At 56.4% G+C, this 27,331-nt stretch overlaps 3 protein-coding genes across 7 annotated transcripts; 2 read left to right on the top strand and 1 right to left on the bottom strand.

The window, feature by feature from the left end:
* Window positions 1–23: 23 nt before the first annotated feature.
* On the top strand, window positions 24–6,505 carry Akt1s1 (AKT1 substrate 1). Its single transcript, XM_052714079.1, is given in 6 exon segments — window positions 24–654; window positions 3,646–4,015; window positions 4,017–4,032; window positions 4,920–4,997; window positions 5,078–5,247; window positions 5,685–6,505. Coding segments are annotated over 6 exon segments (831 nt in total). The 5' UTR covers window positions 24–601; the 3' UTR covers window positions 5,829–6,505.
* A 1,866-nt stretch (window positions 6,506–8,371) lies between these two features.
* Window positions 8,372–13,388, top strand: Pnkp (polynucleotide kinase 3'-phosphatase). 4 transcript variants are annotated; one of them, XM_052714070.1, is made up of 16 exons: window positions 8,378–8,693; window positions 9,248–9,294; window positions 9,558–9,857; window positions 10,734–10,813; window positions 10,899–10,956; window positions 11,109–11,216; window positions 11,359–11,430; window positions 11,968–12,016; window positions 12,084–12,154; window positions 12,256–12,348; window positions 12,422–12,518; window positions 12,605–12,666; window positions 12,751–12,860; window positions 12,937–13,024; window positions 13,096–13,157; window positions 13,239–13,388. In XM_052714070.1, exons 1-16 carry the CDS (start codon window positions 8,546–8,548, stop codon window positions 13,360–13,362), a joined length of 1,569 nt encoding a protein of 522 aa, XP_052570030.1. In that variant the 5' UTR covers window positions 8,378–8,545; the 3' UTR covers window positions 13,363–13,388. The 4 variants fall into 4 exon arrangements, with proteins under 4 accessions (XP_052570032.1, XP_052570031.1, XP_052570030.1 ...); XM_052714072.1 differs by lacking the exon at window positions 12,256–12,348 and having other exon boundaries at window positions 8,372–8,693; XM_052714071.1 differs by lacking the exon at window positions 9,248–9,294 and having other exon boundaries at window positions 8,375–8,693; window positions 9,562–9,857.
* Window positions 13,389–13,768: 380 nt separating this feature from the next.
* Ptov1 (PTOV1 extended AT-hook containing adaptor protein) lies at window positions 13,769–20,470 on the bottom strand. 2 transcript variants are annotated; one of them, XR_008213197.1, is made up of 13 exons: window positions 20,186–20,470; window positions 18,067–18,204; window positions 17,891–17,973; window positions 17,760–17,817; window positions 17,533–17,640; window positions 16,148–16,303; window positions 15,557–15,646; window positions 15,407–15,480; window positions 15,251–15,308; window positions 15,026–15,130; window positions 14,222–14,419; window positions 14,073–14,137; window positions 13,769–13,896 (listed from the first exon to the last, which is right to left on the bottom strand). XR_008213197.1 is itself a non-coding variant. In XM_052714076.1 (12 exons), exons 1-12 carry the CDS (start codon window positions 20,354–20,356, stop codon window positions 14,126–14,128), a joined length of 1,251 nt encoding a protein of 416 aa, XP_052570036.1. In that variant the 5' UTR covers window positions 20,357–20,470; the 3' UTR covers window positions 13,769–14,125. The 2 variants fall into 2 exon arrangements, 1 of the variants encoding a protein (XP_052570036.1); XM_052714076.1 differs by having other exon boundaries at window positions 13,769–14,137.
* Between the last annotated feature and the right edge of the window lie 6,861 nt (window positions 20,471–27,331).

Here is a 27,331-nt window from a genome sequence, read left to right as displayed (position 1 = left end):
AACAGAGAAAGGAAAAGGTGAGAGGAGCTGAACCAGAGGCGCTGAAGGGCTCAGGATAAGGGGTGAAGCCGTCAGGCCTCTGGAAACGAAATTGCCCCAAATTCCTTAGTCACCGTGGAAAGAGGGCTGCGCCACCATTTTTAAGCTGGGCGAACCGAAGCAAGAAATACTGCCATATTGAATCTTTGCCAGCTTTGTGCTGAAGAGCGGGCGTGGGGGGGAAGCGGGTAGGCTGGACGGAGGGAGAGTCCATACGCTCTCCAGGCACATGAAGCCATGCTGACTGCCACGTCGGGGCGGGGGCCGTTCCCCTCCACCTCTGCGTGAGAAGCCGATTTCGAACGCGGGACGTCAGGCCGCCTGCCTTCGCTTCTTGTCACGTGTGAGCACAGGCATGCAGCCGTGTTTGTTGCTGGCAAGTCGAAATAGTGTAGCCGAAGTCTTTCACCATCTTTCCCACGAGCACCCTACTCTTGTCATCGCTCACTGCTTGCAGACGAAGCTTCTGGTTGCTATTTGATTTGGGGCATCCAGGAGAAGGGAGGCGGGGTGTACACCATGGAGGAGGGGCAGCTGCACGGAAGTGACGCAGGAAGCCGCCATGCCCTTTGAGGGCGGCGACGGCGCCTGGCCGGCCATGCTGGCTACGGGCACGTGAGTGGAGGCGGCGTTGTGAGCTGGGCTTTGGGAAGGATCTGGCTTTCCTCGGGTTGAGGGGCAGTGGGAGGGCGTGCGGCCATGGGAAGGGTACGGTCTGCGTAGGTCAGGGAGCAGCGATCCCCTTGCGACGCTTGGCTGAGTGCTGAATGGCTAACGCTCAACCCCTCGTGTCCGACTCGCGACGAATGCTAGACCAGCTGCACTTCTGTGGTGCAAACGGGCTGGGACCCTCACACTGTCGGTCAGCCGGGTCCATGCGGCTGTTTGGGGGGTCGCTGGTGGGTGAGGGGGCGCCTCTGGGCGGGACTTCCGGTCCCGTCCCCGCCGGGGCGGGACTTCCCGTCTCCTTCCCAGAGCAGGGGCCTCTGTGCGCCGCGGGCGTGCTTCAGCCCGGGGTCGCCGCCTTCGGTGGTAGGACCTCCCGGGGCCGCCCCGCTCTGCGCCCCGTGCTGCAGCCGTTTTCCTCCGTGGCTCCCGTCACGCCTGCCCCGGGAGGCCTGCACCTTCCCGCTGGGCAGCTCCCCCTTGCTGTCTGCCCCTGCGCCTCCCCTCACAGGCGGCCACGGGCCTAGGAGGTCCGAGTAAGTCGCCCTCCTTTGAGCCGCCTTTACAAGCCACTGGAGCGGTTCTCACACTGTTGCTGTGGCTGTTCCGAGAACTAGTGCGCAGGAGCTGGGTCCTGCCTTCATTTACTGTCTTCTGTTCCCAGAGACTTGAGAGCCCAGGCCAATAGCATACAGGCTGTCATCTTGGACCAGTCGCTTGCCCTGAGCCTTATGTTTCCAGACTCCTCCATCAGCTGGGAAAGGTGTGAGATGTGTGTAGGAGTCGCTGGGCGCCTCCTCAAGCTGTGGGTAGGACTTCCAGGTCCAGCAGACGGTTCTGTCAAACCACTACAGCTCATCCCTGTGTCTGGGGCTGGCGTCTGCAGCCTTCTCCTTCTCAATGGGAAGATGGGATGGGAAGTCTAGTCTCTTGAATCAGGCAGGGTGGAGCTCAGGGTTGGCAGAGGGCTCCGGACACAGACTGCCCTTGTCAGTGGCCACTTCGGCTGGTGGAGCAGTCAAGATTCCGTCTTCCTGAGTTTGGAGCTTTAAGACTGTAACGTGGAGTGACCACAGCTGCTTCATGTCGTAGGAAGTGAGAGATTGGTTAGGAATGGTTTGCACCTTCTGGTCCAGCATGAGCAGTTCCCACCTTGTTAAGTCAGGTGGCAGGCGACCAGTGTGGAGTCTGAGCAGGCTGGCTTTTTTGAGTGTGAGTGACAGAAGAGCTTTCAAACTGCATTCAGACTTTAGATTCTGTTTCTCTTTACTGTGGTCCTGGTGGTCTTGAATCCCTCCAGTGGTAGGGTGCACAGTGCCTCCAAGGAGGGACCTCAGCTGCCCACACCCTCTGGTTGGTGGGGAAGAGAGGCACAGTGGTCCATAATCACACTCCAGGTTTGAGTCAGTCTTGGTGGGGACCCAGATCCTTGCCCTCCAGGAGCCCCCTGTCTGATGGGGAAGCAGGCGGACAGCCCTAGAGGATCTTCAGAGCCCTGAACAGCAGGGGCTGAGGAGGTATAACCACTGTGGTGTGATTCTGAGCATCCTTAAAGTGGCAGTTAACACGGCAGTTCCGCGTAGTTTATCTGATCATTTGGGTAAACTTAGAACCAGCAAAGAGATCAGTTACAGGATCCAGGAGAGCTGAGGTGCAGTCCAATGTGGTTCTCTGGAGGACTCTGACTTGGTCTGCAATCCAGCATTCAGGATCACAAGGTAGCCAAGAGAGCCAGCATCTAGCCTCTCCGGTCTTAAGGGTCCAAAGAGGCCACACCCCAGGGCCAGGTCATAGGCAGGTGTATCAGTTACCTGCTGCCTCACTAGGGGCAGTGCTTCAAGGTCAGCTGGAACAGTTACCCACTACACATCCTCCTTTGCCCAGAGCTCAGCCCCATCCTAAGAGAGTGACCCTGGAAGCCGGGGGCAGGAGGGCGGGGGTGCTGGAGGCTGGGGAGACCTTGAGAGGGTGTGGCTCCCTCACCAGATGAGTGTAAGGTTGGCAGTGACCTGAAGGCCAGTGAGCTGAGTGCAGGGTCCATCTGGTCCTGGAACCTCTGGAGGGCAGTTCCCCTGCAGTGGAAGAGGACCTGCTGGACCAAGTGAAGGATGGCGGCCCGGCAGTGGCCAAGGCCCTGTGCTAAAGAAACTTTGCAAATCACCTGTGGTTTTCATTGAGACCAGTCTCTGTGTCCGAGGCTGACCTCAAAGCCTCTGAGTGTTGTGATTTCAGGTGTATGCTACCATGCGTGGCTCACATATGTATTAACGTCCTACACACCGTGGAAAAGGTGCATATGAAATTCATGTAAGTCTTCAAAGACTTTTATCAGGCTGGATATGTGGTGCTTCACACCTCTCATTCCAGCTACTTGGGTAGTAGAGGAAGGAGGATTGCTAGGGGTACGTGTCAGTCCTATCTTCAAAACTAGACAGGCCTTGATGCAGCTGAGGTGATGCTTGCCAGCACTGATGAAGTCTGGGTTCAGGTCCCGGCACCACATAAACCAGGTGTGGTGGTGTGCACGTGTAACCCCAGCACTCAGGAGTTGGACACATGAGAATCAGGACTTCAGAGTCACCTTTATCCACATAGTCAGTTTGTGGCCATCCTGAGTGCTTGAGAGCCTGTCTCAAAAAATAGGAAGAGCCCAAACTGAAATAACCACAGAACCAACTTGGCTACAATGCTCATGGCCGACACAGATGAAGACTCCAGGCTTTGGAGTGCTCCTGTGTGGAACAGGTTGGGGTCCAGATGAAACCTAGGGCTGGAAATGACTAGTTCGGGTCCAGGGGAAGCAGGTTTGAGAAAGGGGTGGAGCTCGGCTGGGACAGGTGCATGCCACGGAAGGGGAGTCCCGTTGGGACGTGGACCCTCAGGATGGGCAGAGATGGTAACTGCACAGCCTCAGCCCCTCTGTCCTGCTCTGGCCCACAGGGCGCGGATGGCGTCTGGGCGGCCAGAGGAACTGTGGGAGGCCGTCGTGGGGGCCGCCGAGCGCTTCCGGGCCCGCACTGGCACAGAGCTGGTGTTGCTGACTGCAGCGCCGCCGCCGCCGCCCCGCCCAGGGCCCTGCGCCTATGCCGCCCATGGCCGCGGAGCCCTGGCAGAGGCCGCCCGCCGCTGCCTCCACGACATCGCCCAGGCACACAGAGCTGCCACCGCCACCCGACCTGGTCCCCCACCAGCACCACAGCCGCCCAGCCCTGCTCCTAGCCCTCAGCCTCGGCCAGCCCTGGTGAGGGAGGATGATGAGGAAGATGAGGACGAGCCCACTGAGACAGAGACTTCTGGGGAGCGGCTGGGCGGGTAGCGATAATGGAGGTGAGCTGGTGGGACTGGCGCTGGAGCGGGGTTGCTGGTCGCTGGACACTTGTCCTAATGTATCCTTAGGACAGCATTCCCTAGCAGCCTCACAAGGTCCAACAGCACATGCTGTGTTAAACAGACACACGGTTTCCTTGAGGGCTGGTCTGGCCAAGGAACTGGAGCATGGTTCTCTGTGAGAGGTGCAGGAAAGGAAGGGTAGGGCTGCTGCCACAGCTGAGGAAGCAGGAGCAGAGGAGGTTCCAGACAGTCTGCAGGGCGTGTTGAGCCTCGGGTAGCATGTCCCATGTCCCATGGAGTCCCACTGTGGGGAACTGGAGCTAGAGACTGCTGTTTGGAGAGAGTCGGGAAGTTGGCTATTTCTCAGACTGTACCGCAACCACAGGGCTCTGAGGGTGAGTAGGAATTACTCATTTGCTATCATTGCTTATGGCTGGTCACCTCATCCTTCCTGAGAAAACCAGCATGTCATGAAGGGTATGGGCTCTGGAGCCAGGTGGTATGGCCACAGGGGCTTGTCCCCACCAGACCATCTTTTTGAATTATTTTGGGTCACATTGTCCCAGGCAGATCTTTTTTTTTTCTCAAGATTTATTTATTTTATGTATATGGTGCTCTATCTGCGTGTACACCTGCATGCCAGAAGAGGGCATCAGATCCCATGATGGATGGCTGTGAGCCACCATGTGGGTGCTGGGAATTGAACTCAGGATCTTTGGAAGAACAGCCAGTGCTCTTCACCGCTGAGCCCTCTCTCAGCCCCCACTACCCCCAGGCAGATCTTAAGAGGTTCCGTGTTGAAGCTCTTTGTGGGCACCGGGAAGGGGCCCTGAGTGAGCTGACAAACGCAGACTGTTGAGGCCCAGGGCCTGTCCCACCCACAGGACTCTTCATGATGGATGAGGATGCCACTCTCCAGGACCTGCCCCCCTTCTGCGAGTCAGACCCGGAGAGTACAGATGGTGAGGGTCCTGGGTTGTCCAAGCCCTGGGAGGCCAGGCCGAGGGGAGGGGGCAGAAGCTGAAGCCTTCCTGTGTCACAGACGGCAGCTTGAGTGAGGAGACCCCCGCCGGCCCCCCGGCCTGCCCCAAGCCCCCGGCCGCAGCCCTGCCCACCCAGCAGTACGCCAAGTCCCTGCCCGTGTCGGTGCCAGTGTGGGCCTTCAAGGAGAAGAGGACAGAGGCGCGATCGTCAGATGAGGAAAACGGCCCGGTGAGGGGGGAGCGAGACAGGTGGGATGGCCGCGAGTGGCTTGCTGCAGGGAGCCCACTGCAGTTTAGGAGGAAGGCGAGGTCAGATAGGGAAACTGAGGCTCAAGGTCAAGTTATTTCCCACGATTCCTGTCCCCAACACCATTCTGTGTGCGGTGCTCTCAGGCTGTGCTGGCCTGGACCATCCTTCACAGAAAACCCCTGAGGCGGAGGGGGAAACGAGGCACTGTGGAGAGGACACACGGCTTCCCCCGACTTCCCCTGGCCAGGTTCCCATCTGACGCCCCGCGGGATCCAGGCGGGGACCTGCTGTCCTGGCAGGCCAGGACCGTGGAGGGGGCTGGGGGGGTCGGGACGTCCAGGTCCATAGCTGCTGGACCATCCGGGCAGGAGGGCTGGAACTGGGCGCTGCGCACTGAGCGCCTTCTCCCTCCACAGCCCTCCTCGCCAGATCTGGACCGAATCGCTGCTAGCATGCGGGCACTGGTGCTGCGGGAGGCCGAGGACACCCAGGTCTTCGGGGACCTGCCGCGGCCGCGGCTCAACACCAGCGACTTCCAGAAGCTGAAGCGGAAATACTGAGCGGACAGAGCGCCGAGCGGGCTGAGGGCGGCGCTCCGTCCGGCCGCCGTGCGCTCCGCTCCGCCGTGGGTCTTGGAGCCTTCCTCCGCCCAGCAACAGGACACTTCTTTCCGGGATTGGCCCGCTCGCAAACGCTCAGTGGGTCAACTCCGTCTCTTGCCTAGCGACAGAAGCTTTACCCGCGGAGCCCGGCTGCGGGACGGTGGCGGCTGCGGACGGTGGCGGCTGCCCGACGTCCCGAGAGCCGCAGGCCGCCCTGCTGCAGTCCCCACCGGTTGGCCCAGGCCTCCTGGGGGCGTGGCCGAGCCCTCCCGCCCCAGCGTTGGCCGGAGGCCTGGAGTTTGTTACACTACGGGGCTGGTTTTTTGTTTTTGTTTTTGCCCTAGTCCTGACACTTGGATCCGGTTCCCCACGGGGACAGTCCGGTCCTGCGCTGCGTCTGACGCCCCCATAGGTTACACCCCACAACAGCCTGTCCATCAAAGTCTGTCCTTTACCCAGGACGGTACCAGCTTCCTGTCCCCCGACCCCAACAGGTGCCTTAAAGGGCCCTCTCCCACCCAGGGTAGGGGGCAGGGGGCCTCTACCGCTCTCCGCCCTGGCCCTGGGTGCGGGGGAGTGGGGTGGGGGCCGGGAGTCGGGAGGGGCGCTCTGAGAGATTAAAGTTTTACCTCTGACTAACGAGTGCGTGGTGTGCTGTGGGTGGGTGCTACGCTGCGGCGCCCGCTCAAATAACATGAAATTCGGGCTAAGACGGCATTCCGGCCGGTTACGGCGGGAACCTCCCGCCTCCCACCAAGCGGGCAGCGCGGGCAGCTGCTTGTCCCCTTTGCGCTGGCTCCTTAGTCTATCGGCATTTCCATCTACCCCACCACGCCCGGCTTTAGCGCATTTGCCCCCGGAGGTGGGAGTGACTTTGATTTGACAGCGGAGAACTCAACATCATGGAAATAAAGGAAGAGTGTGTGCGGCGGTGGGGTGGCGGGCACTGAATGCTAGGGACAAATACGGCTTCTTTCTGCTGTCTCAGAGGAGTGAAGAAGGCCGGCCCTGTGGCGCACGTCTGTCATCCCGGCAACAGGGAGGTGGATTTAGGAGGCACAGGAATTAATGTCAACCTGGACTTCTAGAGACCCTGCCTTAAAGAACAAATCAAAGCCAGGCTAGCCCTTATTCCCAGAACTCAGGAGGCAGAGGCAGGCGGGTTTCTGAATTTGAGGCCAGCCTGGTCTACAGAGTGAGTTCCAGGACAGTCAGGGCTACGCAGAGAAACGCCCTTTCGAAAAACAAACAAAAATAAAGCAAAAAACCCCACCAATGGCCAGGTGTGGTGGTGCTCACTTATTTGGGTTATTTTGTTTTTCGGGACAGGATTCCTCTATGTACCCAACTGTCCAGGAGCTTGTGCTGTAGACCAGGCTGACCCTGAACTCAGAGATCTGCCTGCCTCTGCCTACCAGTGCTGGGATTAAAGGTGTGAGTCACCACTGCCTGGTTGTAGCGCTTGCTTTTAATACCAGTATTTGGGAGGCAGAGGCAGGCAGATCTCTGCAAGTTGGAGACCAGCTAGGGTGTTGTGGTGGACTAACATCCAAGCCAAATAATTCATCTAGGCTGAAAGATAAGCCCAATTGGGCTTCTTGACAGCAGATTTCGCTCACAGAAGGAGGAAGCAAGGAGGGTCGTGGGACCTTCCCCTTGAGTGCCCTGCTGCTCCTCACGAGCAGCTATATTCAGTTCTGCCCTAAAGGGGCTAGAGGATATAGGCGATGAAGAAGTAGGGGGAAAGGCTCTATCCTGTGCAGTATGGGAAAGGTGTCATGCCTGCCAGGTAAAGAAAGGCTACCCAGTGTGGCGTTTGCAGATAGCACCACACCCTGAGTAAGTAACTCCTCACGATGCTCTGTAAGCCCAGTAAACTCACTGGTTCCCCCAGATTGATCTCTGGTGGAATCGTATTTCGGTTTATCTTTCAGACTTTAGGAGGAGGGTAGACATTGTTTAGGTCTCCACTTGGAAAGAAACGTTTTTTTAGAGGTAGGGACAGGGTCTCACTGTAGTCCTGGCTGGCCTCAAACCCAGAGATCCGCCTGCTTCTGCCTCCTGAGTGCTGGCATTAAACAGGTGTGCCACCACGCCCCGGGAGGAATTGGGGGAGGGGGGTTCGAGACAGGGCTTCTCAGTGTAGTTAGGAGCCTGTCCTGGAACTCGCTCTGTAGCCCAGGCTGGCCTCGAACTCACAGAGATCCGCCTGGCTCTGCCTGCCGAGTGCGCCACCACCGCCCGGCCCAGGAAAGAATTTTAACAAGAATATATCCTGAGACCTATCTCAGCAAACAAACTAAAACCAAACTAAGTGACTCCCGGTAGGGCTCTAGTGCCCACGGATCCAGACGCCCCCTGGCCGCGGGCTCATAAAGCCGCATGCGGGTCAGGGGCGGCGCATGCGCCGTGGGAGGAGGAGCCAAAGCTTCCGACAGTTCTTTCCCACAGCTGTGGTGAGTTTGGGAATGAATTCGGAAGTGACCCCAACTGCGCCATCCTCACTAGCTACGTATTGACACTGCTGTGGCAGCTTGGGAAACGTTGAACCCGCCCACGGGTCAGGGGCGGAGTTTCCGGAGCGGCTCTAGTGGGAAGGCAGGACTTCCGGTAGCGGACCCAAGCTGGCTGCAGCGAGCACAGCAGGAACTCGTCCTCCTTCGCCGCATCCCGGGATGTCACGGCTGGGGTCCCGGGGCCGCCTGTGGCTGCAGAGCCCCGCTGGAGGACCACCCCCTATATTCCTGCCGGATGGCCAAGCGCTGGTCCTCGGTCGGGGGCCCCTGACCCAGGTGACGGACCGGAAGTGCTCCCGAAATCAAGGTGGGCGCGGGAGTGAATCTGCGGCCGCAAGAGCTGCAGGGGAGCTTGTGCCTAGCCAGGAGCTAGACGGGCTTTCGGGGAGGGACAGAGCGGACCCGAGAGACTGTCACCCGGCCGAGGTGCTCACAGCAGAGACGGTTTCTGAGCAGGATGTGTCGGGCCGTGCCCGAGACCTAGGGTCTACTCAGTGTGTCTCATTAGAGCACGCCGACCGACCCTACAGATAAAAAACCACCTGACCTGGGCAATCCCGGGTCTCTGGCAATCCTAGGGACTCTGGTCTCTCCAAGTGTAGGTCTCGGCCTTATTGAGGAATGAACGAACTGCCTCGGGCCGAGGGTGACCTGTCATCCAGACACTTGGGTGGGAAAGACATGAGGATCAGTTTAAGGCCGGCCACCAGTATGTGGCGAGTTCTAGGCTACTTTGGGTTACTTGAGGCCCTGTGTTGGGGGAGGGAGGAAAGTGCGTCTTCCTCCGAAGTGCAAGGTGTAGTCTGTAGCTGGCCACGCCCCTACGTGATATAAAGCCTGACTCCATCCCCTTACCCTCAGTGGAGCTGATTGCAGACCCTGAGACCCGGACAGTGGCAGTGAAACAGGTACCAGTGTCTCAGCAACGGGTAGCAAGGACTTGGGGGAGGGGCCGGGGTGGAATTGCAGCCCTTCACAAGGCTAGTTAGCTATTTCCTTTCCCATCGTGCCAGACTGGACGCCTGTCACCTCTCAAAGTTCTGGCTGGTAGCACGAAGTGACTAGGTGGAAAGATTAAGGATCTAATTGGGAAATGGGGTATTGGACTTGGTGGGGAGGTGGGTGTTCCCTGAGGGGGTGGAGCCAACCCTAGCTCCTCCTTTCTCCACAGCTAGGCGTTAACCCATCAACTGTTGGGGTCCAGGAGTTGAAACCAGGGTTGTCGGGCTCTCTAAGTTTGGGGGACATCCTGTATCTGGTCAATGGCCTACACCCCCTGACCCTGCGTTGGGAAGAGATCAGCACATCGGGATCCCAGCCAGATACTCCACCGGGCACTCCTCCTGTGGATCCAGTGGACCAGGAGGATGCTGAGCCTCAGAAAAAGCGGGTACGGAAATCGTCCCCTGGCTGGGAGAGCTTCAAGAAGTTACTGGTGTTCACGGCATCTGGGGTAAAGCCCCAGGGCAAGGTGAGTTCACTGTCATGCCATTTAATCCCAAGGTTTGCTGAGCAGCCCTGGGATGGTCTTATCAAAGTCTCTGAGCCTCGGGCTGGAGAGATGGCTCAGAGGTTAAGAGCACTGGCTGCTCTTCCAGAGGTCCTGAGTTCAATTCCCAGCACCCACATGGTGGCTCACAGCCATCTGTAATGAGATCTGGTGCCCTCTTCTGGGGTGAAGGCATACATACAAACAGAACACACTGTATACATAATAAAATAAGTCTCTGAGCCTCAGCTCAGATTGTTGAGACCCCAGTGTTAGCTGCCACCACTAAGGTGCAGGATACCGATCAGGCCCTGTGATCAGTGATGACCAAACCTTTTTTGGATGTGTTTATGGACCACTCTGAAATGACGAAGCCACTGAAAATGTGGAGTCTAGTCCCTGGCTGGGCGCTCAGCCAACAGCGAGTTTTGTTTTAAAATTTTACTCATTTTTTTCATGTGAGCCTGGATGACTTTATGTGCATCACATGTATACAGGTGCCTGCAGAGGCCAGAGAGCACTGGGTTCTCTGGAGCTGGAGTTACAAGCAGTTGTGAGCCACCTCATGTAACCACTGAGTCATCTCTCCAGCTCTTCCAACAAAGACCTTTGCTCTTTCTGAGCTGTAATCCTCCAAGGAGATGCTCAGGACACCAGTCTCCATTAAGGGCTGGAAAGGGGAGCAGAGGACACAGGAGCAGTAAGGTTCAGGGCTGTCTTCTCTACCTCAGTCATGCACTCTGGGACTTGGGTTCCCTGCTCCTAAGGGTAACCCCAGTATCAAAGGGCTGGTGTCAGCCAGCCTGTGAGGAAGGCCAGAGATAACAGTACTCCTGTCCTTGTTTTTGGTGATACCAGGTGGCTGCCTTTGACCTAGACGGGACTCTCATTACCACCCGCTCTGGAAAGGTCTTCCCCACTAGCCCTAGTGACTGGAGGTGAGGTGGGACATGGGAAGAGGCTGGGATGGGAGCCCAGAGTTCTCTAGGCTACAAGACACTTGCTACTTCCCTCGGACCTTAGGATTCTGTACCCAGAGATTCCAAAGAAGCTACAGGAGCTGGATGCTGAGGGCTACAAGGTATGTAGGTGTATGTATGGATATTTTCTAGATGCCAAGAGATACAAGGTATGAGGGCTAGTGTGTGTATGCATGGATACATGCAGGTTTGTGTGGCAAGTTCAGGCTGAGCTGTGGTGAGGGGGCTCCAGTGTGTCCCTGTCTATCCCCAGCTGGTAATCTTCACCAATCAAATGGGCATTGGACGAGGGAAGCTGCCAGCAGAGGCGTTCAAGGCCAAGGTGGAGGCTGTGTTGGAGAAGCTGGGGGTCCCATTTCAGGTACAGCCAGAAGGGACACTGAGGGGCTGTGTGGACAGGGACCCAGAGAAGACGTGGAATGGGGGCCTTTGCTAGGGTTATGCTGACAGGAGTGCTTGGAGACCCCAGCACTGAGGACAGTGTGACCTGGCCACCCCCACAGGTGCTGGTGGCAACGCATGCAGGTCTAAACCGGAAGCCAGTGAGCGGCATGTGGGAGCACCTTCAAGAGCAGGTGAGCATCCTCCCTGTGTGGCTGTCCCCGGCCCCTCAGGCTCTGCTGCCCTTGCCCCTCAGCCATCCTTGCCATCTGTCAATCCCAGCTTTGGACTTGGGAGACCAGCTCTCAATCTCTCTAAAGAGCAGAACTGCTGAGAAGTTGCAGGTCAAGGGTCTGCACACAGGGAAAGACTGTAAATGCCTTGAGGGAGTGCAGGGGACCAACTCCAGCCTCCTCAGAGGTCTGAAGCAGTTAGGTGAGCAGAGATGCTCATGGCTGAAGGGAGAGCTTGGCAGGTATCAGGGACATGGGAAATGGCGGAGAAGTGGTCCAAGGATGAGAGCATACGGATCCAGAAAGGCAGACCCTGATTAAGGGCCATAACCCAAGCAGTTAGAGCAGGGAGTTGGGGCTGCCGTGGGATGTACGCCCTCTGCAGGCCACTGGGGGAGCAGAGGAAGACACTCGGCAGCTAAGCCCTCGTGTATAGGGGGTCTAGCCAGCCCCCGTGCTTTCCCATATAGAGGGGCTCCTCACTTCCTCTCTTTGCAGGCTAACGAGGGCATGCCCATTTCCATCGATGACAGCATCTTCGTGGGAGGTAAGAGGAGCAGGCTTCTGGGGGCGTCGGGAACCTCTTCTGAGCTCATTGGTGGACTTCCTTACAGATGCAGCAGGGCGCCCGGCCAACTGGGCCCCAGGGAGAAAGAAGAAGGACTTCTCCTGTGCAGACCGCCTGGTGAGCCCGCCGGTACCCGTTCCCCATTATCCCTGCCCGTGACCCCGCTCACACCCACCCCTGCTGTACCTCTGATCCCTTCTGGCCATCTTTCCTCCTAGTTCGCCCTTAACATCGGCCTGCCCTTTGCCACTCCAGAGGAGTTCTTCCTCAAGTGGCCAGCAGCTGGCTTTGAGCTTCCAGCTTTCGACCCGGTGAGGCACAAAGGTCAAGGGTGAGAGGCCCCTGGTCGGCTCCCCCGGCTTATGCTTTTTGTTCCCCTGCCAGAGAACCGTCTCCAGCGCCGGGCCCCTCTACATACCAGAGTCCAGCTTCCTCCTCAGCCCCAACCCAGAGGCAGTGGTCACAGTTGGATTCCCTGGGGGTGAGACGCCACAGCCCGACCTCTGGCTCCCCCTTTCAATCACTTGGGTCCTAGACACTAGCTGATGGCCACACTGCCCCCCACAGCCGGCAAGTCCACCTTCGTCCAGGAGCACCTGGTGTCAGCTGGATATGTCTATATAAACAGGGTGAGGCTGCACCCACCCTCCCTGAGCACTGTCCTGGGGGTGGGGCTCCCCAGACTGACTTGTGACCTGTCCTGGGTCCCACAGGACACATTGGGGTCGTGGCAGCGCTGTGTGAGCTCATGCCAGGCAGCACTGAGGCAGGGGAAGCAAGTTGTGATTGACAACACCAATCCAGATGTCCTGAGTCGGGCCAGGTACTGGCCCCCATGGCAGGGGTGGGGTGGGCAGAGTGGTGGCTGGCAGTGACAGCAGCACCTGCTTCCTCCACAGGTACATCCAGTGTGCCAGAGATGCAGGCGTGCCCTGCCGCTGCTTCAACTTCTGTGCTACGCTGGAGCAGGCTCGCCACAACAACAGGGTGAGCCACACTCCAGGCCTCGCCCCTCATCTAAGCCCCATGGCCCCTGACCTCTGCGCCTCTTTTTGCAGTTCCGAGAGATGACCGACCCCTCGCATGCACCGGTGTCAGACATGGTCATGTTCAGCTACAGGTTCAGGGACTCCAGGGGACTAGAGGGTGCAGGAAGTGGGGGTAGGGGGTGCAGAGCCTCACCCACACTTATGTCCCGCAGGAAGCAGTTTGAGCCCCCCACACTGGCCGAGGGCTTCCTAGAGATCCTTCAGATCCCACTCCGACTCCGGCCACATCTGGACCCAGCGCTGCAGCGGCTGTACTGCCAGTTCTTGGAGGGCTGAGCCCGTAATAAACACTACTGCTGCTACTCTGTTCATGGCCGCCTTGCTGGGGATGTGGGAGGCACCTGCCAGGGCACTCCACTGAACTCAGGCTTACGTGTGAGCTCCTGGGCACCTACCACACCTGGCCTGGGGACGAGCAGCCAGGGCTATTTTGGGGTGGAGGACTCAGCAACAGGTGTCAGAAGCCAGTTGTGGGACACTGACCTGATGGGCGTTTGAGCGGGTGCAGTAGATTAAATGTGTCAAAGGAAGGCTGTCATGTGGGTCATTAGCCTGACAGGCCTACCTTTCCACCCAGAGATGGTCTCCCCGACTCAGCAGCTCTGCATGTGGGGTGGACCCACTGTGTGACCTGGGTCCGTCCATCTGGCACTGAGCATACAATCAGCAAGGAGGGGCAACGTGTGGGTTAAAAGGCTTTATTAGGGGAACATACAGGGGCAAGGACCATCCTTGGAGACCTCAGGACGCTGTCCTCCAGGCTGCTGGGCAGGTACAGTCCCCAGGAGCCCCTGCTCAGAAGCATCTGACCTGGGAGGCAGTAGGAAGGGGTGGCTTCTACTCATGAGACTGCACCCTACCCCTGGGCACCTAAGGCACCCATACCTTGCCAGGGATACAGGTCCCAGAAGGCAGTGCCTCATGGCAGCAGTTTCCCTAAAGCCAGGACCACCCCGCTGCTTCCGGAGAAAACAAGTGCTGCTCACCAGTCTCCATGGGGCCTCGTCTGGGACTGTGGCCCGCCCAGCCTGGGAGTCCACTAGCCACCCATCTGCAGAGACAGAAGCCAGGAGAGGGTCAGAAGGGGCACCCGGGGGCAGGGCCCATGAGTGCATGCATGGCAGAGCCCCTTTACCCCTCGCTGCTGCTGCTCCTGCTCCAGGCTCCGCTGCAGGACCTGCTGCTGGTTGGCAATGACCCGACGGATACCGTTGACAAAGTTGCTCTGGTCGTGCGGGATGAGGCCAATGAAGATCTTTTTCTCCGAGGAGTACAGGAGCATCAGCACACGTACCTCACAGGAAGCCTTATAGGAGAAGTGCACGCAGCCCGCCTGACGGCAGGCCCAAGTCAGCACACTCATTTACCCACTCCTCAGCCACAAGCTGGCCCATCTGGGAACAGCTGGACCCAAGACTAATAGGTCCCTAAAACCAGGTCCCAGGGGGTTCAAGGCCGCCGGGCATGTAGCCCCACCGTGGGCAAGTCCGTTCCTTTACATTGGAGAAAAGGCCCATGAGACTCCTATAGACCCTGGCTGTTAACAGTGCCAATAACCAAGGGCTCCCCACAGATGTCCTGTGGTACCTCATGAGGTCCAGCTCAGGAATCACGTGCTGCTGCTCAGAGGGAAACTCAAGTTCCAGAGCTATAGGCCTCTCAAGTTCCCTGGGAATTGTGGGCTGAGCTGAGAGCATGCAGTGGTTGGCAGCCCTGTGCTAAATGGGGATAGGCACTGGTCTAGGCAGGGCCCTCTCTAGCTAGGGGGCCTGCTGGTAGTGTCGCTCTGTAATGACAAGCCTGGGCCTTCAGTAGAAGCCACCAGTCAGGGCTTGAGGGCTGCGGGGGACCGCACATGCCAACAGGTGGCCCTGGTGCAGTTACAGGCCACAGGCAGCTGCATTAGCCTGTCTCTCCTTGGCTGCCGCCCTCCACTCACAAAGCCATTGTCCATGATCCGGCAAAGGCTCTTCAGAGTCTCCATGTCCTTAGTGAAGTGGAACTGTACCAGGCGCGAGTTCCGGAACAGCGGCACGAGGGTGGTCTGCGGGAAGGCCAAGGCCCACTTGTGAAACCCCAGCTCTCTGTGGAAGCCCGGCAGCACTGCACCAGCCCGCCACAGGGTCTTCCGCCCGCCCCCAGCCTGGCATCCCCTGCACCTCACCAGCAACTGCTGTGGGATGAGCTGCATGAAGAGCTTCCGTGGCCACTGATCTGTCCTCCTGCCACAGCAGACAGCAGGTATCAATCCTGAGGTCCTCCCACAGCGGCCTGCACTGCCATGGGCCTGCCTGCCCCGCCCCCACCCCACCCTACTCACAGGATCTCCCCTTGGTTCACGTAGACGTGGGATGGCAGCCACCGCTTGGACCGGCTATTGGGCTCAGGCCTGGGCTTTGGGGCAGAGCGAGAGGGCATTTCAGGGGAGGGCAGAGGAGGGCCAACAGCCCACACAGCCCCCGCAGCTCACCTCCTGCCACTCCATGACACCACTCCATGCCAAGAATTTGTTGTTGACGATCTGAACAGGTCCAGAGTGCACGCCTCCAGGACCCACGGCCTGTGGACAGGACACCAGTCTGCTGCCAGCAGCTCCGGCTCCTAATTTCCCACTAGCTGGCTGCAGCGCTGACTGCAATTCCAGCAGGCCGCAGACTGGTTCTGTGCTCACTGCCAACATTCTGTGCTCCCAAGTGACCTAAGACAAGTCTCAGGCCCTGGGTGGTGTGGAGGCCCACAGCTACCTTTAGCAGCTAGCAGGTGGACACCATGAACATTTGGCAGCCAGGTGCCAGGACACATTGCCACCCTCCAGAGACTTTGGGCCTCCTGCTCTGCAAAGGATTCTACACCCAGGACCCACCCCAGCAGTCTCCTGTACCCTTCAAAGCCTATAAAGCTACTTTTCCCACCAAGTCAAGGCCTGTCTGGATGGGCTGCTGCCTTTCCACAGCTCCCCTGATGCTCCTTACTTCTGCCTTCACATCACACTCCACACCAGTCAAATGTAGATGGTGAGCCAACTGTGGTACCAGGACCAGGCTGCACTCAGCTGGCACACCTGTTTGCGAGTGGTGATGACCTGCCGTATGGCGTTGACAAAGCCGCTCTGGTCGTAGGGGATGAGACCCATGAAGATCTTCTTCTTAGACGAGTACAGGAGCATCAGCACGCGCACCTCACAAGGAGAAATGTGGGGGAAGAGCATGCAGCCCGCCTGTGGGGACAGGGCTGCAGATCAGGGGCCTGGCCCTCCACGTTCAACATCTGACCTGCTTGGACAGGCCAGAGTCACTAACACACAGCTCAGTCAAGCCTTCCCAAGAGCAGGTGAATCACTCTTCGCTACCTCCTCAGCCCGACAACTAACAGGGCAGGGACAGTGGGAGCCAAGGACGTATACGGCCATGTCCCCCACTTCTCTCCAGACCCCAGCCTTGCTGCTGGGTTAACAGCAGGTGGCAGGGTGCTGGAGAGAAGGCTCAGCACTGAGAACCAGCTGTTCTTGTTTGGACCGAGGTTTGGTTCCCAGTTCGCAATCTTCCACACAGTCCCATGGGATCTGACGCCCTCTCCTGGTCTCTGCAGCACCAGGCGTACACATGACACATACATACCATTTAAAAAAACAAAACCAAACAAAATCCTTACATTTTTAAAGAACAGGTAGTGGGCAGGCTGCTGTATCACCCAGGGCAGGCCCCACCTCCCCTCTGAGGACCCCAGCACCCCGTCTGTAGGGGTCTGGCCGCACAACACTGAGGTGCCAGGTCCTCTTCAATGGGAGGACAGCTACCTTGTAGGCCACCCCATCCTGTGCCAGGATGGAGAACCTGTACCTCACCAGCCAGCCTTCTGGACTAATTCTCCAGATCCTGGGCCCAACTCCAGGATACTATCCCAGAGCTGCTGCTGGTACAAGGTTGCGGCCTCACATGTCCCAGTCTGTGGGTCCCAGAAAAAGGACACATCCTTGGAGGTGGCCAAGTAGGAGGGGCAGACCAGCCTAAGGCCGAGCCAGGGAAGAGCCTGGAGTCTAATCCTCTGCATGCATGGGCTGGTGGCTTCCTCCGACCCTGTCCCGCCACCTGCTACAGCCCAGTGACCTCAGACTGGGTCCATAGTAGGGGCTGGCCACCAGATGACAAGACCAAGACCACCACCACCACCACCCCCATACACACGCGCGCGCGCACACACACACACACACACACACACACACACACACACACACACACACACACACCCTGAGTAGCAAGGCATGCTGGACTCCACAGGCAGGAAATGAGGAACACCATACACTCTGGCCAACTCACAGGTTCCTGTACCTGTTGCTTCACAGTACCACCTCACCAAGGTCCCAGGATGACCATTTAAGAGGTACAGAAGACTCCCATCACAGGACTGAACTAGGTCCCACCCCACTGCCCCCCCATCCCCACTCACGAAGCCGTTGCCCATGATGCGGCAGAGGCCCTTAAGCGAGTCACAGTCTCTGTTCGTGAAGTGGAACTGGGCCAGCTGAGAGTTTCGGAACAGGGGGCCCAGTGTGGTCTGTGGGTGATAAGGGCAGCCACTGATCATGGTGAGGCAAGTGTGGGGAGATCCTGGGGTGAAAGTTTGGCTCTGGGGGCAGGGCTTGGGCTATGCGGGCACAGTCCCACTGGTCTCACCAGCAGCTGCTGTGGGATGAGCTGCATGATCAGCTTCTGGGGCCACTGGTCCGTCTCCCTGCGGTAGGAGTACGTCAGAAGCCATCCCTGCATCCTAGGCTGCCCCGGGCTCTGCCCACTCCCACACTCACAGGTTCTCGCCCCGGTTCACGTAGGCCTGGCAGGGCAGGGTGCGCTTCAGCTTGGCTGTGGAGTCCGAGAAGGGTCTACGCTTCTGCAGGTGGGAGCGGCGGTTGAGGACTCAGCCAAGTGTCCAGGCTATCCACACCCTCCACTGGCCCCGGGGTTTGGGCCCAGCCAGGCTCACCTCCTGCCACTCCAGCACACCACTCCAGGCCAGCAGTTTGTTGCTGAGCCGGTGCTCATTCACTGCAAGTCCCCCCAGAGAGAGCCCAGGTGAAGAGGGCCCAATGGGCCCTAGGGCCCCAAAGACTCGAGCACCTTCCTGCGGCAGAAGGGAGAATTCTGAGGTCATGCAAAGCTAGACCATTCCACACTTCCCAGAGGGGACATCCTCAGGTCCAGACTCAGTCCCTGGGACACACTACTCCAGGTCCCCCAATCCCTTCCCTGAAGTCAAGACCTCAAAGCAGCCATCCTAACGGTCTCACCCTTAGACCTATCTGTCAGAAGCTGTGGACTGCATCAGGGCCCCAGTGCTGAGCCACCCTAAGGCCACTGTCACCCCCAAGAGGAGACTCCCACAAATGATAGCCTTCCCTGAGGACCCCCAGGAGGCATCGACCAAAAACCAAAAAGACCATCCTGGAGAAAAATGGGGAGACTCCCGGAGACTCCCTTGCACCAAAACGTTTGACCTGGAGGAATGCTGAATGATGGTGCTAAGTGAAGCCACACATCCCCCTCCCCCAACCCCCAGAGTACAAGCTAAACTCTTTTCAGCCAAAACATTTCCAAAAACCAAGCGGGCTCCTGGACCAGCCTCTGAACAGACAGACCCGTGCGTGCCTCCAGGCCGAACGAAGACCCTTCTGATAGTGGCGAATGCATCCGCGGCTCATTTCTAAGCTCATGAGGCCTTTATACCCTGTGTGATGACAGACCACAAAGTGTTCTCCCGGCGGCTTAAGCAGCAGACCAGCCTAGGTCGGTCTTCAGTGAACACCACTGAAGGGCCTTCATGACGAGGCCCGCCCTGCAGCACCAAGCTCTCGGGATTAGAGCCACCGGGCACCTGGGCTGCCTGGGCTGCCTGGCCTGCACACGTGCGTGCTTTGAGACAACACTACACGCGGCCACATGTGTCAGTCAGTGTGTGCACCACGACACAGTCGGGCCTAAATGAAAGTCAGGCAGACATACTTAAGGACCCAAGCGAAACCCCAGACTCTGTGTGTGTGTGTGTGTGTGTGTGTGTGTGTGTGTGTGTGTGTGTGTGTAACCACTGAGATGCTTACGATGTGTTTGTGCCTGCACCCCAAGAACACCTGTATGCCCACAACATCAGGGGAACACACTGGGAGCCAAGTGCACAGTTAGGGACTCCGCTAAGCGCGGCTCCCAAGTCAAGTTCGCGTCCACGCATGCCTGACTTGCTGCGCACTGCATGGCAAAGCCAAGCCACATCTGTGGGGAAGGGACGCATCTGAGGACCCACGGAGCAGCTTCAACACCAAGGGAAAGCCTCAGGCCTAAGCGGCATTACAGCAAGGGGTGTGTCTGCGTTCCGCAGGTGACCGAGCGGCAAACTCGCCTCAGCTCCGACAAGGGCAACGTCGTCACAGAGAACTGAAGTGGTCAGAGCCAAGCCAGGGAACAGCGCACAGCTGGCCAAGCATGCGCAGGTGTGGCCACGAGTCAACCAGCACAATAGGCAGTTTTGTTTCCCCAAGAAAACCTCAATGTTTCTAGAAAGTGCGCGCACGTTATAGTGTGGGCAGAGGTGACAGCCACACGAACCGACAGCGCTGAAGGTTTTACCTTAAGCCTTACCTTAAGGCTTAAGGTCTGGGCTCGCCGCGGGGCGGGCGCGCAAGTGGAGGGACTGTCCACAGTCGCCATCTGGCCCCCGGGGGACAACGCCCCCGCGAGCAACAGCTGGGTGCGAGTGTACACGCCGGGCTTCTCCGCCGGCCGCCTCGCCTTTTTCCAGACCCGAAGCCCGAGGACCAACTTTGCAATTGGAAAAACAAGCGCGCCCGCCAGGCGCCCCCCGCGCGCGTGTGCAGCCGGCCGCGCGGTCAGCAGTAATTCGAACCCGCCCCGCCCCCGTACCCCGCCCCCCGCCCAGGCCGCCGCCGCGCAACAAAGGGGAGTGCCGGGAGCCGACCGAGGGCCGATCCGGGACCCCGGGTGCGCCCTCCCGCGGGAGACCCGTGGGCGCTGCGGACAAAGGCGCCCGCCAGGGGAGGGGCGGCAGGGCGGGGCGTGCGTGGAAGGCTCTGGAAGCACACCCGGGGACTCACCATGGGAGGGGCCGAGCGGGCCCGGATCCGCGGGGGCTGCGGGCCTCGAGGACCAGAGGGCCAGGAACGCGAGCGCACGGCGCGCACGACCAGGGGCCGCGGTGGCCGGCCGCGACCTCCGAGGGGGCCCCCGGCACCGGAGCGGTGCGGGGCACGGCGCGGGCGGACCATGGCGAGCGGGAGGCCACGGGCCTCACGGGGGGCTGCAGGTCCGCCGACCGAGAGGCGCGGGAGCGCGGCTTCGGGAAGACGCGGAGCGGGACCGCGGCGGCGGGGGACGCGCCGCTGAGGGGTCGCCGCGGCCGAACCACTGCAGCGAGCGGGGGAGCCCGGCGCCGACCAACGCGAAGCGAGAGGGGGAGCCGGCGCCGACCAACGCAGAAGAAGAGGGGGAGCCGGCGACCAACGCTGGGGGAAGGAGGAGCCGGCGCAAACTAACGGACTGTGGACAAGGGGAGCCTGCGCTGAGAAATACGACGGAGGGCCGTGAGGGGGTGTGGCTGGAGCGTACCAAGGTCAGAGGGAGGATTTCAGACTTGGAAATGACAAGAGGGAGAGACTGTGCAACAGAGTTCGGGTTGGTAGGGCCATACCATGTCCGCGGTAGACAGGCTAATGGGCGGCGCGACGGAACCTACCAACAGAGCGAGGGGTGGATGGAAGGACGCAGTGCTTGCGTCTTGGAGGCGGTGACGTTGCAAGGTGAACAAAGGACTACAACTCCCAGCGGGCCTTGCGACCTAGAGGCCTGGCCTAGCCGCGTGCCCGTTCGGTCTGGGCACGCCCACCGTCCCTAGTGTCTTCCAGCAGTTAACTGTGCCGGCGGTTCCTTGATGTGAAAGGACTGCGCAGGGGCGTTTCTTGCTTCGGTTTTTCACCAGGGATATTGCCTAGCCTTGGAGTACAGCTCAAACTAACTTACTGTGATAAGTGCTTGGCGCCGTTTCTACTCAAATGTTAGCTTATGTAGCCCAAGCTGACCTGGAGCCCTGGAGCTTTCTGTCTCCACCTTTATTGGGAGTGTACACCACCACACATGGCTGTCGAGCTACCTGTAGGGTACTGAGATTTGAATTCAGAGCCTCTCGCGTGCTAGGAGAAGCTCTCCCTTCTTTTAAACAAGAAAGCCTGCCGTTTATCTGGCCCCTCACGGCCCTTACCATTAGTTATGATGTCTGTCAACTGGAACAAATGCCCTGGGCAGTGGGTTGGCTTTATTTAATCTCGTGTTTTATAGTTGATTTAAAAAAAAAAAAAAAAAAAAAAAAAACCGGGCTGGAAAGATGGCTCAGCAGTTAAGACCTCTTCCAGAGGTCCTGAGTTCAATTCCCAGCACCCACATGGCAGCTCACAACCGTCTATAACTCCGAGATCTGACACCTTCACACAGTCATACATGCAGGCAAAACACCAATACACATTTAAAAAAAAAAAAAGAAAGCTGGGAGGGGAGGGGCTAGAGGGTTAAGCTGGTAAAGGTCCTTGCTTGCCTGCCATCAAGCATGACAACCTGAGTTCAATCTCCCTAACCCACATGGTAGTTGGAGCAAAGTGCTCCCTGAGCCCCACACATGGCACATATGCACAGATAGCAATTCAGAGCCTGCTTGGACTATAAAATGAGTTCAAAACCTAACTGGGCAACTAACTTAGAACGGCCTTGTCCCCCAAAAATAAAAAGATTGGAGAACCCAGGAATAGTGCCACACAACAGTAATCAAAAGGTGAAGGAAAAAGGACCAGGAGTTCAAGGCCATCCTCAGCAACCGAGTGAGAGCAAAGCCAGCCTGGACTACACAAGACTACCTCAACGGCAAGAGCAATAACTGTTCTAGGCAGAGCCGGAGGCTGAGTGGTGGAGGGCAGATGGCTGCAACGGAGCCGATGGCACCCAGTGGCAAAGGCTGGTTTGGAAGCAGAGCCCACACGTTTGCGGGAGAGTGGGATAAAGGGTGGAGGACAAAGCCAAGCTCGCTCTCTTGAAGCAGGAAGCCAGACTGAAGAACCGGTGGGACACAACTGTCTGGAGAACAATTAAAGTTGTATGTGTCCGTGCGTGCGTGCGTGGGTATTTTGCTGCATGTGTGTCTATACCGTGTGCTTGCCTGGTGCCTGTACAGGCTAGAAAGGGGCTCAGGATCCCCTGGAACTGGAGGTAAAGAGGGTTGTGAGCTGCCACATAGATGCTGGGACTCGAACCCGGGTCCTCTGGAAGAGCAACTATTGCTCTCACCTCCTCTGCCATCTCCCCAGCCTCCTTATTATTTGGCATTTAGTGTGTGTGTGTGTGTGTGTGTGTGTGTGTGTGTGTGTGTGTGTGTGTGTGTGTGCGTGTGCGTACGTGCGTGTGTGTGTGTGTGTGCATGTGTGTGTGTGTGTGTGCGTGTGTATGCGCCCCCCCCACACACACACACAGGACACAGCTAATTCGTAGAAGTCAGAGGATCACTCTTAGGAACTAGTCCACTCAGGTCTTTAGGCTTTCCCGCAGGTGCCCTCACATGCTGAGACACCTTCCCCACCTGTCACTGTTTTTAGGAAATGTCTTACTACGTAGCCCAGGCTGGTATCACCCTCCAAACCCTCCTGCCTTAGCTGCTTCAGTGCTGGGGTCACAGGCATTGCCAACATACCCTCGCTTTGAGTTTCTCTATGAGGTTACTCGCCGATGGTCGGCGGTGGCGCACGCGGGAGGCAGAGGCAGGCGGATCTCTGTGAGTTCAAGGCCAGCCTGGTCTACAGAGTGAGTTCCGGGACAGGCACCAAAAACTACACAGAGAAACCCTGTCTCGAAAAACCAAAAACATAAAATAAAACAATCATTACTCATGTAGATAGAGGGATGCAGGAAACATGGTACCACACTTCAAGGCTATGGCAGGTCACTGGCAAGATTGTTTGTATTTTGGGTTTTTTGGGGTGTGTGTGTGGGGATGGTTTTATTTGTTTGTTTAGACAGGGTCTCACAATGTAGCTCTAGCTATCCTGAAATTCACTATATAAACAAGGCTGGCCTCCAACTGACAGAAATTCACCTGTCTCTGCTTCCTGAGTGCTGGCAGGGATTAGTCATGACCTACCATCCACCTGGCAACTCACAAATATCTGTAACTCCAGTTCCAGGGGATCCTGTGCCCTCTTTTGGCCTCTATAGGCACCAGGCAAGTACATATAGATACACATTCAGACAAAGCACTCATAAACATAAATAAAGGAAACATTTAAAATAGATAATAAAAATTCAAATTGAAATTAAAAAAGCAAGGGGAAACCCAGCATGATGGTGGCACATGCCTTTCATCACTTGCGAGGCAGAGGCAGGCCTGGTCTACATAGAGAGTTCCAAGACAGCTAGAGCTACACAGAAAAACCCTGTCTCAAAAACAAAACAAAACAAAGGACGTGCAATGACCACACACACACACAAGCAGGGTAGGGCTGGAAATCAGGTGGCAGGGTGCTTAACTAGCATGCAGGGAGCCCTTAGTTCAATTCGAGCATCACATGAATCAGACATGGTTATGAAGGTCAGTAATCCCAGCACTTGAGGAGTGGAGGCAGGAAGATTAGTTCAAGGTCATCCTCTGCTACTTCAAGAGTGTTGAGAACTACCTGGACTACATTAGGCTGTCTCAACAGAAAAAGGAGGGTCTTACCATGGAAACGACAAGAGTAAATAAGATCGGGGGTTGGGGATTTAGCTCAGTGGTAGAGCGCTTGCCTAGCAGGTGCAAGGCCCTGGGTTCGATCCTCAGCTCAAAAAAAAAGTAAATAAGATCACACAGAACATGTGTTGTGTGTGAGCAGAAACTGGGTCACTCTGCCCCGATGGCCATGAGGAACAAGAGGCAAAGACAGGCATGCGCAGCTTCCAGACAGAATACAGCCTGGATTAAGGTCAGATGGCCAGTCAGTGTTCAAAGACCCCAGCAGAAGTTCAGCAGTTGCAGACACTCCCGAACCCCGTCACTAACCTGTGTCCACAGCAGCAGTGAAGAGAAAAGAAGCCTGGCCTCAATCTCCTCAGGTTCCCTTGCCCTAGCCCTCAGAACTCCTGGAAGACTCACGGCTCTGCTGAGACAAGACCACATCTGCCTGTCTCTTCTCTCCAAGTGCAACGACAAGCCAGCGTCACCAGGCCCCGTTTAGTTTCCCTTATTAACATGAAACTTTGACCTTCTCCTTTAACTCTTTTTTTTTTTTTTTTGGTTTTTCGAGACAGGGTTTCTCTGTGTAGCTTTGCACCTTTCCTGGAACTCACTTGGTAACCCAGGCTGGCCTCGAACTCACAGAGATCCGCCTGGCTCTGCCTCCCGAGTGCTGGGATTAAAGGTGTGCGCCGCCACCACGTGTATGACACGCCCTAATGGAAGAAACGCACCATCCCTACCGCCTACCCTAGACCCTGGGAACGAGAACAAAGCTGTATGCCCTAGGACTGGCTTGGCTACCAGGAGAGCTGGTGCCTGGTCAGCATAGCTTTTGTATGTATGTATAGACATTATATACATATATACACACATTGTATACATATATACACACATCATATACATACATACACATTATATACATATACACATCACATACATATATACACACATTATATACATACACACATTATATACATGCATACACACATTATATGCATGCATACACACATTATATACATACACACATTATATACATACACACATCATATACATATATACACACATCATATACATACATACACATACATACATACATTATATACATACATACACACACATTATATACATGCATACACACATTATATACATACATACACATATTATATACATATATAGATGGAATAATACCTCCCAAACACCTCATGACCTAAACTTACTGAATCCTCACAAACCAGTCCAAGAGTCATGGCAGTGTTGTTATGCATTTCCCCACATCTTGATGTGGGCTGGAGATGGATGCTAAGGCCTTGTACAGGCAGTTCAAAACTACACTGAACCATGCCTTCAGACCCTCACGGGGGATTCTAGACAGGAGCTCTACACTGAGTCACACCCCTAGCCTGAGACATGATTGGCCTTTTGGGTAAGAGGAAGCAAGGTGTAAAGAGGCTGCCACTATTTTGGAGGGGGGTTTGAGACAGGGTTTCTCTGTGTAGTCCTGGCTGTCCTGGAACTCACTATATAGACCAGGCTGGCCTCAAACTCACAGAGATCCACCTGTCACTGTCTCCTGAGTGCTGGGATCAAAGGCGTGCGCCACTACTGCCTGGAGAGGCTGTCACTTTTTTGTTGTCTTTTTTTTTTTTTTTCTTAAAAAAGGTTTATTTTGTATTTATGTGACTGAACGCATCTATGCAGGTATGTGTGGGTGCTCTTGGAAGCCAGAAGAGGGAGCAGTAAGCTGGTTAACATGGGTGCTGGGAAATGAGCCCAGGTCTCCTGCTCTTAACCCGATCCATTTCTGTAGACCACACTGTCCTTTTTTTTTGAAACAGGTTCTCATTCTGCAGCCCAAGTGAGCCTGAAATTCATGGTCCTCTTATCTCAGCCTCCTCAGGGCAAGCGCTCAGGGCAGGTGCCACCATACTCTCTCCATCCTACACCCACGCCCATCGCTTATGCAGTTCAGGACTTTCTGACGGCAGGAAAACATGTTTCAGAGTTGATGTATGTTGAAACAAACATTCCTCAAATGTCCCTCTTTTCTTTTGTTTTTGAGACTGGCCTGGACTATATACACCAGGTTGCTTCAGCAGCGCTGATCGAACATTCCTTCTTTTTTTTTTTTTAAAGATTTATTTATTTATTATGTATACAGTATTCTGTTTGCATGTATCCCTGAAGGCCAGAAGAGGGAGCCAGATCTCATTACAGATGGTTGTAAGCCACCATGTGGGTGCTGGGAATTGAACTCAGGACCTCTGGAAGAGCAGCTGGTGTTCTTAACCTCTGAGCCATCTCTCCAGCCCCTGAACATTCCTTCTTAAGACTTTCTTTCTCCTGGCTTCCCCTCAGGTATGCTGAGTGGCCATTCTTGAAAACTCCACTCAGGACAGTTTTGCAGGTGTTAGTGTTGAGTGTTTGTGGTGCTGGGGATGGAAGCTGGACAAGAGCTCTGCACACTAACTACATCCTGCCATTGTTTTGGTTTTGACCTTGAACTTGCTATGGATCCCTGTCTGTGTTGGAACTGAGAAGACCGGGCTGCTTTCAACTGCTGTTGCCCCTGCCTCATCCTTCGAGTGCCCCCCTCCAGGGAAAAACAAACAAAATGGCTACTCTCTTTTCTCCAAATTTTTCTGTCCTCTGCTTGTGCCTGGCCAGCTCCTTTGGAAATCTGAATTCCTGTCCCCTCCAGGCTCAGGCCTGGGCAAAACCGAAATGCTTTTGGGCATGGTGGCACAGGTTTTGTTTTAGTTGGTTTTTTGAGACAGGGTTTCTCTACGTAGCTCCGGCTGACCTGGAACTCTCTCTTTAGACCAGGCTGGCTTTGAACTTATGGAGATCCACCTGTCTCTGCCTCATACCCCCATGCCTGGCCTGTGGCACACTTTTAATCCTAGCACTTAGGAGGCACTGAAGGCAGATCAGTCTGGTCTACATACACAATGAGACCACCTCCAAACCAACCAAACTGCAAAGCTTATGTGACTCCCCTTCCCAGGCTGACTCCCCGTGTGAACTGGTTGGTTTGTGTTATGAGGTTTGGCTACATTTTGCTTTGAGTGTATTTTGGTCAGTGACCACAGTCCCCAGCTCTCCTTCCTGTGTGCTGCATCACAGCCTTTCTGCCTTCAGAGTCCTGGGCAGGGCAATACTGACACATGGAGGGGAGGTTCAAAGGCGGCCTGTTGAGTAGATGGCAGGACAAGTCTGTGTCTCAACGATTCTTTTCTTGTGAGACCTATTTTTAATTCTGTGTGTATGCATGTGCGTAGGTGTCTTTGGAGGCCAGAGGAGTCAGTTCCTCCTGGAACTGAACGATTTTGGTCCAATGTGGCACTACTAACCTGACATGAACCCCAAAAGTGATTACTTATAACTATAGCAAAGTATGCTTCCGGCAGAGCGCAGGCATGGTGAACTTACGTGTTTGAGAGTCGCAGGATGTGGGTGCTGGGGACTGAGCTCAGATCCTCTGCAAGAGCAGTACCCA

This window comes from Peromyscus californicus, unplaced genomic scaffold, assembly GCF_007827085.1.
Source record: "Peromyscus californicus insignis strain IS unplaced genomic scaffold, ASM782708v3 Scaffold_4__1_contigs__length_199733344, whole genome shotgun sequence".
Classification (NCBI taxonomy): domain Eukaryota; kingdom Metazoa; phylum Chordata; class Mammalia; order Rodentia; family Cricetidae; genus Peromyscus; species Peromyscus californicus.
This window is presented reverse-complemented; position numbering and strand designations above follow the sequence as displayed.